This window comes from Neophocaena asiaeorientalis, unplaced genomic scaffold (assembly GCF_003031525.2).
Source record: "Neophocaena asiaeorientalis asiaeorientalis breed wild unplaced genomic scaffold, Neophocaena_asiaeorientalis_V1.1 scaffold388, whole genome shotgun sequence".
Lineage (NCBI taxonomy): Eukaryota > Metazoa > Chordata > Mammalia > Artiodactyla > Phocoenidae > Neophocaena > Neophocaena asiaeorientalis.
The window spans coordinates 3,012,212-3,031,130 of NW_020172738.1; the positions used below are offsets into that span (position 1 = coordinate 3,012,212).

General features: G+C 43.7%; 1 protein-coding gene across 1 annotated transcript in view; it reads left to right on the forward strand.

Annotated features, from left to right (window-relative positions):
* The window catches only part of DNER (delta/notch like EGF repeat containing), a 247,215-nt gene extending 228,614 nt beyond the window's left edge, over positions 1–18,601 (forward strand). Inside the window, exons 13-14 of the mRNA XM_024740527.1 lie at positions 10,977–11,223; positions 17,689–18,601. Of these exons, the coding sequence (XP_024596295.1) occupies positions 10,977–11,223; positions 17,689–17,800 (359 nt within the window). The 3' untranslated portion in view covers positions 17,801–18,601. The remainder of the gene's footprint in view (positions 1–10,976; positions 11,224–17,688) is intronic.
* Positions 18,602–18,919: the final 318 nt, after the last annotated feature.

Below are 18,919 nucleotides of genomic sequence, written 5' to 3' on the forward strand. Positions count from 1 at the left end.
CGGTGTGAAGAAGTCAGGAACACAGGGGATGCCCTTAAGAAGTTTTGAAGTAAAATCTTATAACTATAAAAAAAAATCTAGCTTTACTTCCTTCTGGTGATGGATAAGATAGGCAAAAGATATACAAGGATAGAATAATAAGGACAAAAGTTGGCTTCGTGGTCTAGCTCCGTCATGGACAAATGTACCTCAGCCTTGTCTTCCTCACTTGTAAAATGGTGATAGAAAAGTTGCTGTGAGGCTTAACGGAGGCAAATTAGTGCAGATCTCTGCTACGCAGTAGGCACTAAATAAGTGTTAGCTGCTGCTTCTCTTTCCTTCTGCGCCACCGTAGCCCTTATACTATGAGCTACTCCTGGCAAACACTAGCCTTTGGCACTTTTCAGAGGGCACAGGCCACTCTGAGCAGCTGGGTGTGATGGGACCCATCACACATCTCAGCACACACCTGGGTTCTCTGTTCGCCCAGAGTAGCACTTGCCATTTGATGATCTCATTTGCACCCCTCCATTCAGCCAAAGGTGTTAAAATAAATGTCATCACAGATTAGGCTCTACTGGGTCCCCATGTTGGATGCTTCCATCCTTGACCTGAGCATAAGAATGGAGAATAAGCATATAAGGTTTGTGATAACACACAGGTGGAGCTGGTGGCCAGTGCCAAGAGAAATGGATCTGGATCAATGGAATGGATTCAAAGCAGAAGTGGAAGCAGAGTTTGGACTGTCAGTGGGCAGAGAAGATATAAGAGGTCTCCTGTCCTGTATGAGCCATGGGACCTATGGCTCTGAGGTTCCTTTCTAACCCTGAACATCTGTGATCTTCTGAAGTGGCTAGAAACCAAGAGGAGGGTGCCTGAATGACACAAGGTCAGGTTGGTAAGTCTCAACAGGGAAGCTCAGATGAAGCAGAGAAGAGGGAGAACTGCGGCCCATGTAGCTCCATAGCATGGTGGGCTCCAAGTTGTCAAAGGCAGTAATGGGGCTTCCCACCAGCCTGACCTCTGCTTCCTGAGGCCATTCACCTGCCCTCCTTTCTTGTTCACTACACTTTAGTCACATTGTCCTCCTTTCCCTTCTTTGAGCAGGTCCCATTCATTCCTGCCATCAGGTCCTTTGCCTGTGCTGTTCCCCATGCCTGGCGCTCTCTTCCTTGCGATTTTAGCACAGCTGTCTCCTCAGCTTTTAGGTCTCAGCTTGAACGTCACCTTCTCAGATGCCTTCCCTGACCACCTGTGTTTGTTTCCTACTGCGGCTGCAACGAATTAGCACAGATTTCATGGCTTGAAACATAACATGACTGTCTTCCTTCTGGAGTTTCTAAAGAACCTTCTTCTTTGCCTTCTCCAACTTCTAGAGGCTGCCTACCTTCCTTGGCTCGTGGCCCCTTCCTCCATCTTCAAAGCCAGCAATCACGTCTCTCTGACTCCTGCTTCCATTGTCACATTTCCTTCTCCAGATCTCTCATATCCCTCTTTCACTTATAAGGGCTCCGGTGATTACTTTGGGCCCATGAAGGTAATTTAGGATAACCTATCCATCTCAAGACCGTCAGCTTAATCTCATCTGCAGAGTTCCTTTTGCCGTGTAAGGTAGCATAATCAAAGATTCTGGGGAATAGTATGTGTCCATCTTTGGGAGACCATTATTTGGCCTACCATAGCACCTTATCAGCAGTGTTTCATTACTCCCATTTGTTCTTAAAAATTGTAACATTTGGAGATGATTTAGCATTACTTCTTTTCTGTTACAGCATCGTCCTAATCATTGTAATAGGTATTCGCATAAACATAACTTAAACTGATTAAAGGGGCAGGATTTGGTGAATAGAATGGGTGCGGCTCTTAAGAACAGGGATCTGGGTTGCTCCTGCCACCCAGCCAATCACCAGGCAGGAGGAAGGTCATTTTATCTCTCTGGAGCTCAGTCTCTTCATCCCTAAAATGAAGGATTAAATAAAATGGTTAGTTTTCTTCCTTCCAGCCCTAAAATTGTTGGATTCACCCTCCAAGTAGCGTCATACTCTGCCAGGAAGCACAGATTATAATAAGGGAGGCGTTTCCTATTGCACGTGGAAAAGAGAAATTCAGAAATTCATAGAATACGTGTGTGATACTCGCAAACACACGCTGAAGAGTTCGTGCAGATTCCAGTGAAGAAAGGGCTCTGCATGTGGAAATGAGCCTACTTTGTCATCAGCCAACACTAGATTCAGAAACCTCAATGGGATTTACATGCAAATTAACACCATTTTAGTGGTTCCATGCCTCGCATTCCTAACGTTTACCCTAATAATGGATAGTTTTTAGAAATTTGCCCTTTAGAGTTATTATCTGGCCCCCAATCAGTAATAAGAAGCAGAAGTCTAGCAGACCACACGTACTTATCAAAACCATCAAAAACATTGATCCAGAACTATCCTAAAAGGATCATGAGAGTAGCTATGATGTGTTTTTTGTTTGTTTGTTTTTTTGCGGTATGTGGACCTCTCACTGCTGTGGCCTCTCCCGTTGCGGAGCACAGGCTCCGGACACGCAGGCTCTGCGGCCATGGCTCACGGGCCCAGCCGCTCCGCGGCATGTGGGATCTTCCCGGACCGGGGCACCAACCCGTCTCCCCTGCGTCGGCAGGCGGACTCTCAACCACTGCGCCACCAGGGAAGCCCAGCTGTGATGTTTTATACATATTCTGAGACGAATGCAAACCCTAAGTTCTAGAAACTAACAAAACAAGCCTGCTGAAATTTTAATTCTGACGCTTGTTCTTAACCACCTTTGGACTGATCAAAAAATTTGGGGAGGATTTTAATAAAACTTTTGCCTTCCTAAAATCGAAGTCTAAAATTCAAAATTCTTATAATTCTCTACATAGTGGAATGTTTTGTATCATTTGTGTTGGAGCTCTAAGGTCTATACAGTTAGAGTTACAGACAGTCCTGCTGACTGAGAGTTGGCTAGTTCTATATACGGAGCAGTTGAATCTATGGTTAAACTATTGAATTAATGACATTCTGCAGTTGAGAAATAGGGGAACAGGGCATCTTGGATTTATGCATTCAATGAATAACCAAGGCCCTCTTATTGTCAGATGTTAAGCATAGTGCCCAGGATATAAAGATTAATGAAACAGCTCTTGCCTTCTCCTCATCCAAGGGTGGGTCTTCATATGTGACAGGAGTTGCTGTGAGACTTCGTGCAGGTAGCTCCAGGAACCCAGGGACGGAGCACAGTTGGATATCTGGGGCTTCTTCTTCCCAAAATGCATGGAATTTAATAATGCTTGAAGAAACCCATCAAACAGTTATGTTATATGAGCAGTCCTTATCGTACAAATAGATTCGGATCTTTTGTTCTCATTTTTGTGTAAACCAGGATTTTTAAAAAACAAAACTAATTTGGGATTAACATACACACACTGCTGTATATAAAATAGATAACCAACAAGGACCTACTTTATAGCACAGGGAACTATACTCAATATTTTGTAATAAGCTATAAGGGAAAAGAATCTGAAAAAGAATATATATATGTACATATATATATATATATATATACACACACACACACATATATATATACGTAAAACTGAATCACTGTGCTGTACACCTGAAACTAACACAACATTGTAAATCAATTATACTTCAATAAAAAAGAAAACAAACAAAATAAAATTAATTAATCTTCCTCCCCATGGAGACTCCCCACTTCACTCCCCAAAGGTAACAACTGTTACCCATTTATTGTGGATTCTTCCAGATGCTTTCAGTCACTGTATAAAGTCCCATTTTCTCCCGTACAAATGGGACTATTCTGTACATACTGTTCAGCATCTTGCTTAGTAATAGATCTTGAGTGTTTATCCATGTTGGCTTATGCAGATCTTCCTCAATTTTTTTAACACCAGACAGTATTTCCATTTTTTAGATGCTCTATTATTTATTTAATCATACCCCTATTGATAGATAACTCATTTTCAGGTTTTTGGTATTAAAAACAGCAGTAGAGTGAAAATTCTTATATATTCTTGTGTGAGAATATCAGTAGGATAAATTCTTGAAAAGGAATAGTCAAATTAAGGGGTTCTTGAATTTTTCATGAGCATTTATTTATATATTGGCTCTTTGCCAATAAAACTTTTCCTCTTGGAAGCAATGGTGTTGGGGGTTGAAGTTGACTCACAAGTCCCACTTAATCCACAATTACCTTACTAAATTCTTTGAACACCAAGGCTGCATCCTCCACTGACCTCTTGGGAAGCGATCGTGGCTAGATGTGGGGAAGCAGCCTGATTACGGGAAGGACATTACTGTGGACTTGTGCGGTCCTGGTTTTGAATCCCAGCTCAGGTAGTTACTCCTGGTAAACAAGAGCTCTGTGCCACAGGCCTTGATAAATGGGGTAATACCTGTGAATAACATAGTGCAGTATAGTGCCTGGTTCACAGTAAGTGCTCAGTAAATGGTTGCCTTAGTTGCTATCATCAGTTGTCACTCTCTGAGCAGTGAGCAGCCTCTGGGTGTCTATTCAAAGTGAAATTTCCCCGCCTCTGGTGGAATATTGATAAATTAGATGTTTTTGAGATAACTTCTGATTTTCTAAACATACTGAATATTTTAGGATAACAGGCATTCTGTAGATATGTAGTTTAATTGATGTAATTAGACCTTGACTTTTCTGTTGCAAGGTAGATACAGGTATCCCATGAGGGGAATCTTCATCCTCCCTTCCTGAAGGGTCCTGATGGATGCATATAGCAGAGAGAAGTGTTTCTCAGGCCTTTTGACTGCAACCCACAGTAAGAAATATACTTTCATTTTGATGCGGCACATGGCATGCAGTGTCTCTCCCACACACACAAAACATGAAGCAGTACTTACTTTACAAGTGTGACACGCTTTTATATGGTTTTCTAAACTTTTTTTTCTAATGCAGTCTGGCCCCAATACATTGACTTCCACATTGTGCAGTATGGAAAACATTACTTATTAAGTGTTTAGAGCCAAAGTGTGTGGTTCAAATTCAGGTTCTGCCACTTATTACATGTGGAAACCTGGGCAAGATTCTTTTCCCTTATAGGTTATTACAAAATTTTGAGTATAGCTCCCTGTGGTATACAGTAGGTCCTTGTTGGTTATCTATTTTATATATAGCAGTGTGTATATGTTAATTCCAAATGAGTTTTATTTTTTAAAAATCCTAGTTTATACCAGAATGAGAACCAAAGAACCGAATCTATTTGTACAATAAAGACTGCTCATATAACATAACTGTTTTCATGGGTTTCTTCAAGCATTATTAAATTCCACGCATTTTGGGAAGAAGAAACCCAAGACAACCAACTTTGCTCCTTCCCTGGCTTCTTTGGAGTCCCAGCTGCTTCTTGTATAAAAGGGAGATAGTAACAATGTCCCCTTCGGAGCATCGTACGAGGAATAAAGGACCTAACACACTTAGAATACTGTTCAGCACACATTGAACTCTCAATAACCGTTTGCTTTTATTAACCAAAATGCTGAACAAAATAATACAACTGTCTATTTGATGTCGCCCCTCGGGTGTCTTAAAGGCACTTCCAAATCAGCATGTACAAAACAAAACTCATGAGCTTCCACTCAAACCCGATTGTCTTGCCGTGTCCCCTGCTTGCCTCCGGCACTTCATCCGTCCAGGGATACAAGCCAAACGCCAAGAAATTTGACACTACCTTTGTCTCTCCTCACTGGCCTCTACAAGCTGCACAGATAGTCTGGTGAATTCCACCCCTGACTCACACCCACATTCCTTCACCTCTCTGCCTCCACCCCTCTCACGCAGGCCAAGCCACCACCTGCTCCGCCAGATGCCGCAGTGGCCTCTGACCTGGCTTCCACCCTAGCCCCTCAAACCCTTTCTTCATATACAGCCAGAAGCAACCTTTCTTTTCTTTTTGCTTCCTTTCTTTCTTTTTAATTTTCCAAAAGTATTTTACCTTTTCATTATTTAAAAAATTTTTTCATTGTGGTAAAATACACATAACTATCTTAACCATTTTTAAGTGTAAGTACATTTATATTATTTATATTGCAACCATCACCACCATCTTTCCTCAGAATTCTTGTCATCTTGCAAGACAAACTCTACACCCATTCAACAATGACTGCCCATGCTTCCACCCCATCTCGCCCAGCCACCTTCCCTCCCTCCCTCAATCATGCAATATGTATCTTTCTGTGTCTGGTCTATTTCACTCAGCAGAATGTCATGCAGTTCATCTATGTGGTCGTAAATGGAAGAGGCATCTTTTCAAAGTGCAAATCTGAACCCTCAGACCCTCCCTGTTTCCATCCTTGCCCACACCAAGTTGCTATTAAAGTACATCAGTGGGGCTTCCCTGGTGGCGCAGTGGTTGGGAGTCCGCCTGCTGATGCAGGGGACACGGGTTCGTGCCCCGGTCCGGGAAGATCCCACATGCCGCGGAGCGGCTGGGCCCGTGAGCCATGGCCACTGAGCCTGCGCGTCCGGAGCCTGTGCTCTGCAACAGGAGAGGCCACAACAGTGAGAGGCCCGCGTACCGCAAAAAAATAAATAAATAAAATACATCAATGACTAAAGAGCAAAGGCCACACTCTTGCCTATGGGACTGGGAGGGCTGCCCCTACACTGTGGGGAGGTGCCCCGTCTTCACTCAGACAGTCTCTGCCTTGCTGCCTTGAGCGGCCACCCTGTCCTCCTTCCAGCTCCTCACTCTGCTTTCCACCTCCTCCCAGGTCTTTGCCTGGGACAGCCTTCACTTTGCTGTTCTCCATCCCTGGTGACTATGCACTCACCCTTAGAGCCACACTTGCTGCGGACCCCCATCACAAAAGCTCTCCTGATCCCCAGTTAGATGGCGAATCCCTCGTCCCCTCTCGAAGCAGTGCCGCTCTGGTCCCTCATGGCTTAGCACACTTGGACTTAGCCAAGTGGCTTAGCCCACTTTTCTCTCAGTTTTCCCTTGCTTCTTATCCCAGGCACTCAGCACCATGCTCAGCATATAGTAGGTGCTCATTGATAACTGGTTCAGTGATGGGATCGCTAGGAGGGAGGCGAGCTGTGCCTTCCTTTCCCCCTGCTTCTGCATCTTCTGAAGATTAATGAGAGTGTTAGCTTTTTTCAGTCTCATTGACTGTTTTGATTGTCCACCGAACTTTTAGCTACAGAAAACATAAAGAAATTTGAAATCCCGCCTCACAGTTATTCTAGGCCGCAGATGGTTCAAAAATTCTCTAGCTATCTAAGTGACATCTACTCAAAACAGACTTTCATTCCTTTACTTTCAGACTCTTTTTAAGTCTGAAAAAGGCTTAAAAGTAGGTGGAAAAATTAGTCAAGCTAGATTCACCTGGGTAAATGAAAAAACAGATGCGGGAAATGTATTTTAGAATTAAATTTGTCTATCGAATGTGGTCTCTTTGGTGGAGTGGAGGTGGTTGGTGGGTCCCGTTTTATCCTCAGCTTGGCCGCTGACTACCTGCTTTACCTTGAGCAGAGGCTCCGAGTCCAGCCCCTATGTAGCTCCTATTTTCGTACCGATTGAAATGTTAAAGGCGAAAGCACTTTAGAAGATACAAAACCTCAAACAGATTGAGCTTAAACCGAAATGCAAATGCTCCCTGAGACCCAGAAGTGCGACATTTTTTCCCTGAACAGTTGGTGTGCCTGCGTTCCTGGTCATGCACGTGCCGGGGCTGGTGACGTCATCCCTTCCAGCGTGCTCTGGTTCATGATTTTTCTCCGAGCCCTGCCGCAGCCACTATAGTAAATGATGCATGCACTGGGACTCCCTGTATGCGGCAGAGCGATGACTTATGGACCGGGAGATGGCAGCTGCAGCCACCTGCTACAGATACATTTGCTGCCTCGCAGACCAAACGTTGGATTTATTCAGATCCTGCTTGCCTCCTAATCCACCTAGCGTGCAAAGCAGCCGCATTCACTTATCAGACAACTTTTAGATGACAGTAGGGTGGAAAAAGCAAGGGGCAGGGGCAGGGAGGAGAAACAGAGGTTCAGGAGAAATTTTGAGAAAGTTTTCCCGAAAGTCCAAAGAGCTTGGAATTCAGAGTTTGGGGAAATAGAGCAGATGGTCAGAAATGCAAGCGATTTAAGCAGCTCATCAGGCCTGGGGCGGTGTGCCGAGCCCGTAACCTAGTACCGTTGGTTTTCTGCTTCAGTGGCCGTGTGCCGTTGTGCACTGGCTGTGTATACACAATCAGTGTGACGTGTAAGCTATTTACACGAAGGTGTGATTGACCATAGGAACTCATCAAGAACTTGTGTGGCTGCCACATGATCTGTCTGAGCGCTCCCCCGAGCTGGAGTAGAAACAGTGTTGGCTGCCCTCGTGACAATGCTCACACCCTGTGAGTGCTGGACTCTGGCCTACAACTGAATTTTTCAGAGAATGTTGAAATACTTGGAAATCAAGTGAGTCATGCTTCTCTTTCAGCCAGAAAGATGACTTGTCTCTCTCCATGTGCACCAGGTTACTGCCAGATGAAAGGGCTGCCAATCTGGGACTGAGTCTTGGTTTCACAAAACACTCCCTCTCTTCCACTGCGGCCATTAATTTGCAGTGATTTATGTCGTTCCATCTGCCTGCGTGTGCGTTGGCTGCACGGGCTTTGTGATCAGGAAGGCAGGCTCGAGTGGCAAAACCAGACTTCGAGGGCCTTGGTGTAAAACTCAGGAGCCAGAAGATCTGGACACACACTCAGAGGTCACTTCATTCATCCCGTTCTTCTCAAACTCTCAGGAACCATCCAGGCTCAGGGCATGGGTCAGTTTTCCATTAGGCTTCTAGGAAAAAGGTCTGCACACTCGGATCCTTGTTTGGGTGTTTACCTGTGCTCTTGTGCAGATCGTAACATTTCAAGGGAAAGAACAGCTGATTCTGAGACTCCAGTGTCACTGAAGATGTCGCTAAGGTGAGAGTATGAGGACCCAGAGGTGACAAATACTCTCACCTAAAGTGGGACAGTGGAAAGAGGCCTGAGGATTTCACAGGAAGACAGGCCCATTCCCACCCACCCCTGAATCCCATTTCCAAGCACCCAGAGTCCTAAGGTGGAAATCATGGCCTGGAGGTGATGGTGGTGGAGGTGGCGGTGTGAGTGAAGTAGAGAAGGCATCCTCTTTCCCAAGTTGAATTTCTCTTTGATCTTATCTAGCCCTTTTTAATCTTCACAGCTTCCTTTCAAATCCTGGTCACATCATCGGAACCATTCCATTTGTATGCAGGTCTGTAAACGGGACATAATTAGACACTCTTGACCTGTGCCAGATACAGCGATGATGTCCATCCATCCACTTTTTTCCTGCCCATCCTGGTTGGTGTTTTTTGAATGGGCCCAGGGCAATGCCCGGTAATCCTCAGCTCAGAGTGTGTGCCTCAGAGGATAGGGTCCTCCTCCTCTGTATCCTTCCCTCTTCCACCACTGCAGCTGCTCTTCCTTAGGGACCACCCACCATGAGCCCAGCAGTGGACTTTCTTACTTTTCTTTACATGTTTTCTAACTTAACGCTCACAGCAAGCTTATAGGTTATATGTTGCAATTTTCATCTTATAACGGAAGAAATTGAGGCTCAGGGAGGTCAAGTAAACCTTGCAGCTGGGATTGAAAGCAAGGTTGGTGTGATCCCAAGGCTCACACCCCTTCTGCTAGTTATGCTGGAAGATAATCCCATGGGTGTTTTCTTCAAATGACTTATTGCTTACTTTTTAATTATTACAAACGGACTGCATTCTTCTCTCTCTTTTTTTTTAAGTTGGAAAAGACTGAGATGTGTAAAGAAGGAAATAAAAATCCCATGCAGGCCTGCTTTTCAGAGATCACTGTCGTTAGCACACTGCTGTGTGAGGCAGAGGCTAAGAATTTGGACCCAAACTTGCCAACATGCTCACCCGGGAAGTGACGTCAGCTGCCTAGACATTGTCTGTAAAGTGGGGAGAAGGAATAGTATATCTTCCGGGGGTTGTGATGATTAAATGAGATGTTTTCAAAAAGCTTAGCATAGTAAGAAAACAACAAATGTTCATCATTGGTATCACTCCATCCTGAGCTTTTCAGTAAGGTAGATGTTGGAAGCTCATATGTGATTGTACTCTACAACTAGGTTCTGTTTGGTAACCCTTTTTTTTTTAATTTATTCTTTTACCATTTGGTGAATATCTCTCCGTCTCACTAAGAGTTGAATATTTAGGTTGTTTCCCATTTTTCCACTTTTACGAATTGTGTTGTCTGTTGGTGGGGTAGAGAGAGAATATGGGGTTGAGAGACTCTAGCTGTATCTATAACGTTTTATTTCTTAAAAAAAAACCTTTAAAAATATAAAGCAAAGAAGGTCAAATAGGAACATTTATTAACTTCGAGTGGTGAGTACATGGGTGTCTGTGCTATTTTCTGAACTTTTTTCTAAATGTGTGATAGTTGATAATCTAACATTTAAAAATTATGCTGCTGAGATGAAGATCCTTGCACCCAGGGCTTTATGCATTTATAGGACCATTTCCTCAGCATAAATTTGGAACATTGAAATTTCTGGGTCAAAGGAAACTCCATGCAGTCCGCACAGGGGCTGTGTATCCATTCACACAGTCCCCATTTCTGTACCCCTGTCAACTGTGGTCATCAAAATTTAAAAATAATATTTGGGAACTGATACAGGAATTGCATTTTTAAAAATAATTATGAAGCTAAAGAATTTTCTACTTGTATTTCCTTGGTGAATTCATTTTTATAGTCTTTGTGCATTTTTCTATGGCATGTTCCTGTTTTTTCTTAATGATTTGTAAGAGGTCCGTATATAGTAAGGCCCTTGGTCTGGATTATCCATAGAAAACAATTCTTCCCAGCTTGGACAGCCCTTATATTTTAGGTTCCCGATGTGAGGACAAGAAAGTCCTTCCCATTCAAAAGGCCACAACTCATCCGCAGCCGTTCGCTTATTTCTGCCTTCAGACATCCAGTGGAAGTCCGGGCACATGGCAGAGAGCCTCACCAACATGCCCCGGCACTCCCTCTACATCATCATCGGCGCCCTCTGCGTCGCCTTCATCCTGATGCTCGTCATCCTGATTGTGGGGATTTGCCGCATCAGCCGCATCGAGTACCAGGGCTCTTCCAGGCCAGCCTACGAGGAGTTCTACAACTGCCGCAGCATCGACAGCGAGTTCAGCAGTGCCATCGCCTCCATCCGGCATGCCAGGTGGGCGGCGGGGGGAGGCGGGAGGGAGGTGCTGCATCCTCAGTGTCAGGCGTATATTATGAACAGGACTTTACGTCCCCAAGGAGGGTTTCAAAGAAGAAAACGTAAGTTCAAGGTAGTGTTGGGGGACCGGATAATTAGGCTGTTTCATAAGCAGACCCCTTTAATTTGCTGCTGGCTTTCTGTTTTCATTGAGTGCATTCATTCATTTTGTGTTGATCTCTGTTACACGTATCTGACTCTTCATCACTGTGTGTGAAGCTTTTTTTTTATAGTTTATGATCTCAATTTATTTTTTGTTTCATGCCTTATTATGCTGAAATGACTGCATCTCCCGTAAGAAGTCTAAAATATAATACTGCTAGAGTTGCTTCATTTCATGATTTAACAATACCTTCAAGGACCCAAACTCCCTCTATTTCTCCATGTCATCATAATTGGCTTTTTGATATGGTCTCTTATACGTGTTCACTTCTTTATCACTACCTTACTACCTAGGCAACAATGTCTAGGAGTTGTGAGACATTTTTTGATGATTTTTTGGGGGGATGTGTTTAGCTGTGTTGTTCTTCTAACAGTCAGTGTGAGTATAAATCACCCATTTGATTTAAGGGCTTATTTAAAGAAAGTCAAATGATGGTCATTCGGCTGTTAGAGTTCGTATTGTATAAAATAGTGTCCTCTCCTGGAGGAAAGGCTCCTGTAGAGACAGGAATTAGTGTGGTATCATAGAAAGAGCGTGAGTCTGGGTGTCGGAGTGACATCGTTAAGCCTGACTGCTCCATTACCTGACTGTATTTTATTTTAATTAATTAATTAAATTATTGATTTATTTATTTTTGGCTGCTTTGGGTCTTCGTTGCTGCATGTGGGCTTTCTCTAGTTGCGGCAAGCAGGGGCTACTCTTCGTTGCGGTGCACAGGCTTCTCATTGTGGTGGCTTCTCTTGTTGCGGACCACGGGCTCCAGGCGCAAGGGCTTCAGTAGTTGTGGCACATGGGCTCAGTAGTTGTGGCTCGCGGGCTCTAGAGCGCAGGCTCAGTAGTTGTGGCGCATGGGCTTAGTTGCTCCGCGGCATGTGGGATCTTCCCGGACCAGGGCTCGAACCCGTGTCCCCCGCATTAGCAGGCGGATTCTTGACCACTGCGCCACCAGGGAAGTCCCTGACTATATTTTAAACCGATGATTTAACCTTCCACAAATACAGTTCCCTCAACTGTGGGAAGGGAGAACTACCTCCTTAAAGAGTTATGACAATCAAATTAAATTACAAATATTTAAAGATTGTATAAACAGATAACACCACATTTACTTCTCTAAATCTATTACAACATGGAAAAAATCAGTTAATCTAATTTTGTTGAGTTTTGCAAGGAGTATTTACTAAAAAGATAATAGTGATATTGTGTATTAAAAGCATCATCTTTTCCTTCAGTTGGTAGAATGATCTAAAGCACATAGTTCAGAAAGCGAGTGTGCTGTAGCAAAAAGTGGGCTGAGCTTGATGTCTTAAGGTTGAGCCTCCAGGGAACTATTACTTGCATCATCTTTGTTGGGACGTCGTGATTGATATTGTTCAAGACACAAGCAGATCCAAATTCTGTCTGAGTGGCATAGAAGCTCAGAGGTTCAGAAAGTTAGTTTTCTTCCAAAGGAAACCCGCAAACCTAAGACTCAGGTCTTAGGGTGAGTCCAGGGGAAACAAAAACCAGAACCTGGCTTCCAAGGAGAGGAGCCAGTGGATGAGAGAAGTTGGGAGATAGAGAGCATCTGCCCCAAAGCCCAGGGCAACTTCTTCGTGGGAGCTGCACTAGCCTTACTTCTGTAACTTTGGGGGAGAAGAGAGAGTTAACCCTCTTCCAGGTTAAGCCCTACGGATCAGCCTCATTGTGGGAGCCTTTGTTTAAGAGTCAACAACTCAGCAACACAGCTTACAGGAAACATTGAGGTGAATCCCTGCAATCTCATCTTAATTGCTTATTTGACTCTTTCCTCTTGAGTAGAGAGCAGTGAGTTTCATTACTGTATCTCCAGTGGGTCCTGGCACATGGTAGACCTCACTAAAATTTGAGGTCTGAAATGAATGGATCATCTCGGTGAGGAGTTGGCATAGGATGTCTCGACCTGCCTGAGAAATAGATTCATCCCAGGGCACCAGCTTTGTAAGTGGTACCAGCCTGCAGGGGTATTTGGAGTATCTTGAAAACATTGGATGAGAGGTAGAGGATGTTAAAAGAAAAGGAGAGTAGACAAATTCATTTGTTTCTCAGAAGTCTTCCTGAAGGGGCTTAGTTCACCAGGAAAGAGCAGACTCCATAGCTCTATACGGGGATGTATTGGGAGACCCAAGAAGTCAGATTCCCTCCACACTTCCCTACCCTGGAGGAATCTCTGACTAAGGTCCTTTTGCATTCAAGAGGAAGAAGAGTATTTTATCTCAGCCCTGGAATAAGTTAAGATGGGTTCTTCTGGGCTTCCTGCTTATATAGCCCGCTGAAAAGCTACTCAACTGAATACTCTTAGAAGGAAAGAATAAATTTGAAAGCATTTATAAACCTGGCTCTTATTCGGTACTGATTTTTATCAAAAATATTTACTGCAGAATTCCTGAGCAGCGAGCTCCTGCACGCACCAGTGACTGCAGATAAAACCACTGATGTTGATGCAGTGCCTTCCCAAATATCTGAGGACGTTCCTGCCTAAACGTTTATTCGGCTATGACCTGTGGCTTCCACAGCATGGTTCTCCAGAGGCCCTGGCTGGATCTCTGGCTGGTTGGCCCTTTTGCCCCTTTTTCTGGAGACCCTGGAAAGGCATTGACAAAAACGGAGTCCTTTTTGCAATTCCCCTCTTCCTAGTTTTGAGCACCAGCCTGTAGCTAACATGCATTCATGGCCTGTCTCCCTGCCACTAGCCTGGAGGTGACATTGGATCAGAATGACTGCAGCTGAGCAGCTACACAGGATGAATCCTGACTGGGTCACCTGTGACGTTCCCTAGTGACCCGGCAAGTGTCTGGTGATGCTGACGTCAGCAGTCGGCTGGTGCTCGTGCTGGGTTGAGAAGGGAGGCCCCTCCTTTCCTGTGTTCCGCAGCCGCTTTGCTTACACTCAGGCTGGAAAGACTTACACTCAGGCTGTGACAGACTGGCAGGAGTGAAGCCACAGCTCTCTAAGTTCTGCATCTGAGGTCACACTTCGCTTGCTGATTGCTTACTGCTCTACCAGCTATAAGTGCCCGATCACAGAAAACAAACAAACAAACAGAGAGCTGGGAAAGGACAGAGTCGCTTTTTCTCAAGCAGCATCTCCCGACGTGGGCCTTTTTAAAGTTCACATCCACCTGCCGTTCCTGGAGGTATTGTTTAGCTGTTGACTTCCAGGGGAATATGAGCTAGAAGAATGTACATACTTTGACCTCCCTCATAACTGGTTTCAGTTTCTTTTGTTTCTTTAGTAAAATAAGGCGCACAAGACTGGTCACCAACTATGACGTTTGAGCTGTCAGTGACGTTGATACCACGGCTGCACAACTGCTGTTAGTGCTTCTACGATGGTTAACACAGCCAGACGATGCGAAATCCTTTGCAGAGAGACTGTGGGTGACCCCTATCAATGGTCTTCATCAATGGCCTGTGAAACATTTTAGACTTTGTGGGCCGTATGGCCTCTGGGTCTTTGTGACCAGCTCTGCTTTTGTCGTGCGAAAGCACCAGAGGCATTATGAATGGGCACAAACTGTGTTCCAATAAAATTTTATTTAAAAAACAAGCAACAGGCTATTACTAGCTTGCAGACTATAGTTTGCTAATCCAAGGTCTACATTTTAATTTTCTCTAGCTTCCAATTTTTTTTTTTAAGCAATTAAGATGTCCCTTTAGGGTAAGGAAAAACAGTGCATTGTTTAAAAAAAGAACAGTTGCATAAAAACTCCTGCCGTAACATAGGCAAGCTCTGACATTGGCTTAGTGCCTGAGAGTTTAAAATGGAATTCTATAGGTATTAGCTTATTCCTTGACATCCACCCAATTCTGAAACACTAAGGAAGTATAAAACGCTGTTAGCGTTGGAAATTTAAGTATGAATGCACATTTGTTTTGCACTAACTCTGAGATCACTACTCTGATAGGTGTGGGAGATTGAAGGAGAGTCTTACTTCATTTCACATCTTAGCTTCCATATAGTAGATGCTGCACTTTGGGTGGGGATTTCTGTATCTCACCTAAGGAATTTGGAGGCTTCTCAGGAGCTGGTTAGGTCATAGTGCAAGGAATCCAGCTCCAATTGTGCTGGGGGTGTTAGTCGTACTTTCACCAGGTACCCCTGCACCAGCGTTACACTTTGCGATCCAGGCTGAGTTTCCCATGCAGGCACAAAGCAATGCTTGTCGTCCTTCAGTTGACTACGTGTGTGTACAGTGGACACGTGGCAGCCCTTGAGTGCCTTCAGCTCTTGCTTTGTTGTGCTCAGTGGATCTGGAACGCTCATCCTCCAACCTGCCTTGTCAATATCCAGCTCCACGACAGCAATGTAAGATCACGGCCCTTTGAACTACAGCTTGTGGATGGGTTGCACAACATGGAGGCATTTAACTTTCTAGATTTGGAGGAAACAGATTATTCTTCAAACTGGAGTCATATAAAAAATAAAATGGGTATTGTAAACCTGTATTCAACTTATTACGTGGCTTGGATTTTTCCTGCTGGCCAACCGATTGATTCATAGGCTGCACAGGATTCGAAGACACTCCCATTGGAGTTCCTGCAGGAAACCGTCCCGTGGCTACCATGTTTGGATACAGAGAGCTTTACACTGGGATTTCCTGATTTTTTAAATTAATTAAATTAATATTATTGGTGGTATATTGTTGCCGGTGTATCTAGCTATTTTATGAGAAATAGGTTGTCAAAATGCTTGCTCCTTTAAGTAGCAATCTTAATCTCCGAAATCTTCAGACTTGGGAGAAAGTGTTAAGAGCCAGTTGGCTTTTATATTGTTGCCCTTTTCCTCTTCTCAGATTGTGCAGACCTCAGTCAGTTTAGATAAACAGACCTCAGGCTGGAGTCCAATCCATATTTATGCCCACACAACTCCGGACCTTCAGTGAGGCTAACATGTTAGACATAATTTTATTGAAGACTTTTTAATAGTGCCTCAAGAGCTGTGGTTTCTCGGTGGCAGAATACTTTAACTCTTTATCTTTGCACTTTGCTTGGTGCCCGTCTGGCATGATTTGTGCCTTTGCAACTCCGGAAGGCCAATAAATCTTGAGTGAATTGGAATACAAGATTGATGAATGTTTAAAAATAAGAGATCATATGAAGAAGGCAACGTTTTCTCACTTCCCACTTGATTCTACTTCTCATCTCTGTATGTGAGAAGACAGACTTTCCGAGATATAAAAAGAAGAGATAGAAAGGTGGGGAGATGGGATTAAAGCCATGGGAAATAAGCCCGGAGAAGTCCTTGTGGGCCCATCCTGGCAATCCTTTTAAAATTTGAGATTCTTTTAAAATTTCTTTTTTAATAGGCTCCCTTGGACTTGAAACAGTTAAAAAATGTTGTTTATAAAGGGAGGAGGGGTGGCGGGCTAGTGGGGAAGTTTGTTTAAATGGTATTGCACTCCAGGGGCCTTTAGGGAAGGTGAGGTCTTGAAAGGGAAGAGACCACCCAGAAGTTGAATTGGGTTTATTTTAATAATCGCCATTTTAACACTGGTTTGGCGGGAAATCCTGAGATTGGATTTTGACACTCCTGGCTTCTGCGCTTCAGTCCTGCTGTCAAGGGTTTTTTTGATATATACAAGCCTGTTGGGACAATGGCTTTGTGCTCAGAGAAGAAAGAATGGCCTGTGTGTACATGGGCGTTGGGGAGTGATAGGTGGGTGCCATCGGATGGGCGGTGCCCGCACAAATTGTAGACTAGCACCTTGTTATTTGAAGTCATTTCCTCTCTCTGCCTTTCTCTGTCCTGGGACCTCAGGCGGCCTCTGAGCCCTCACAGCCCTCCTGCAAGTCCCAGGGGAGAGGCTGTGCACAAGTGCAGAGAAGCCCACCCTGCCACTCTGCATTCCAGGCACTAGAGTGGATGTGAAATAAACTTGTCTCTCCAAATCGCTCTGGGTCTGAGAAGAAGACAAACCGATACATGTTTTCTGGAAACCTGTTGTAGAGCCGTCACGCCTGACTGCTCTTCCAAGATTTAACCGACAAGGCTCGCTATTAATTTGGACTCTACAGTTCTGTGAAATCCGATTTTTGCCCTCCCACGCCAAAGGCTAATATTTTTACTCATTCAATGTTAATATCAAGAAGTCTTAAATTTCTGTACTAGCTAGAGAGGATATTTGAGAGTACTTTTATAGTTCCATTTGATCCTTGAAGATAAGTTATTGTCACCAATTACCTTTAACAGGACTTGAGAGCCAACAGTTCTCTAACCAGAGTCCTCCCTCCCTGTGATTTCAGGTTTGGAAAGAAATCCCGGCCTGCGATGTATGATGTGACCCCCATCGCCTATGAGGATTACAGCCCCGATGACAAGCCCTTGGTCACACTGATTAAAACAAAAGATTTGTAATCTTTTGGGGGATTATTTTTCAAAAGGATGGGCTACTACATTCATTTAAGTATTTTTAAGAAAATGAAAAGCTTAAGAAATCTAAAACGTTAGCTGCTCAAGAGTTTTCGGTAGAATATTTAAGAACTAATTTTCTGCAGCTTTTGGTTTGAAAAGAATATTTTAAAAACGGAATTTGCGACATCCATTAGACTACGTTTTAACGTACTTTCAGCTCTCTAAACTATATGCTTCGACTAGCGTGTGCACTTTCCACGGTAGATACTATTACGGAGCCCAGATTGTTTTCTGCGGTTGTTACAGAATAAGCCTAAGCGAGGACAAGTTCGTATTTGACGTGTGAGTGCTGGCTTTTTGAGTAGAGTTAGGGAACACGTGTAGAGAATGAACCAGAATACCGTATTACCATTACTTAAAAAGAAGTCTGAAGTGTTTGTCCTGTGAAAAAGAAACTAGTTAAATTTATTACTCCTAACCCGTATGAAATTAGCCTTTGCCTTACTCTGTGCATGGGTAAGTAACTTATTTCTGCACTGTTTTGTTGAACGTTGCGGAAACTGGAAACATTCGCTTGAGTTCCTTTCTGGCATTTTCGTAACATTTGTCAGGCTAGGCCTTGAAAACATACATGATGACAGGGTCTAGTGAGGCAAATTATGATCAAATTGAATCTGTATTTTCCTTTACAAGTCACGGTTTTTATCGTTGTTCCTTGCTAAGGGGTAGTAAATGTAAGAGCGTACCTGTTCCTTCGGTAGTGAGTATTTCTCATAGTGCATCTTTATTTATATCCAGGACATTTTTGTGGCTGTATTTGATTGATATGTGCTTCTTCCGATTCTTGCTAATTTCAAAGAATACTGAATAAATGTTACCAAGTCAAGGATGCACTTGTCTCTCTCTTTTTTTTTTAATCATGTAAAACGTTTGGGTTTGATACTGATTATCAAACAAACAATCCTACTGTCTTTTACATTTTATATGTTCCAAGGAGTACGTTTTGGTGGCTGCTGGAGCCATTCCCTGTGCCTCCTGGGAGCACTCCTGGCTTCCCAATTATCAGGGAACCATCTGTACTGTCTTGTAAACATGAAAGGTGGAAGAAATAACAAGAATTCA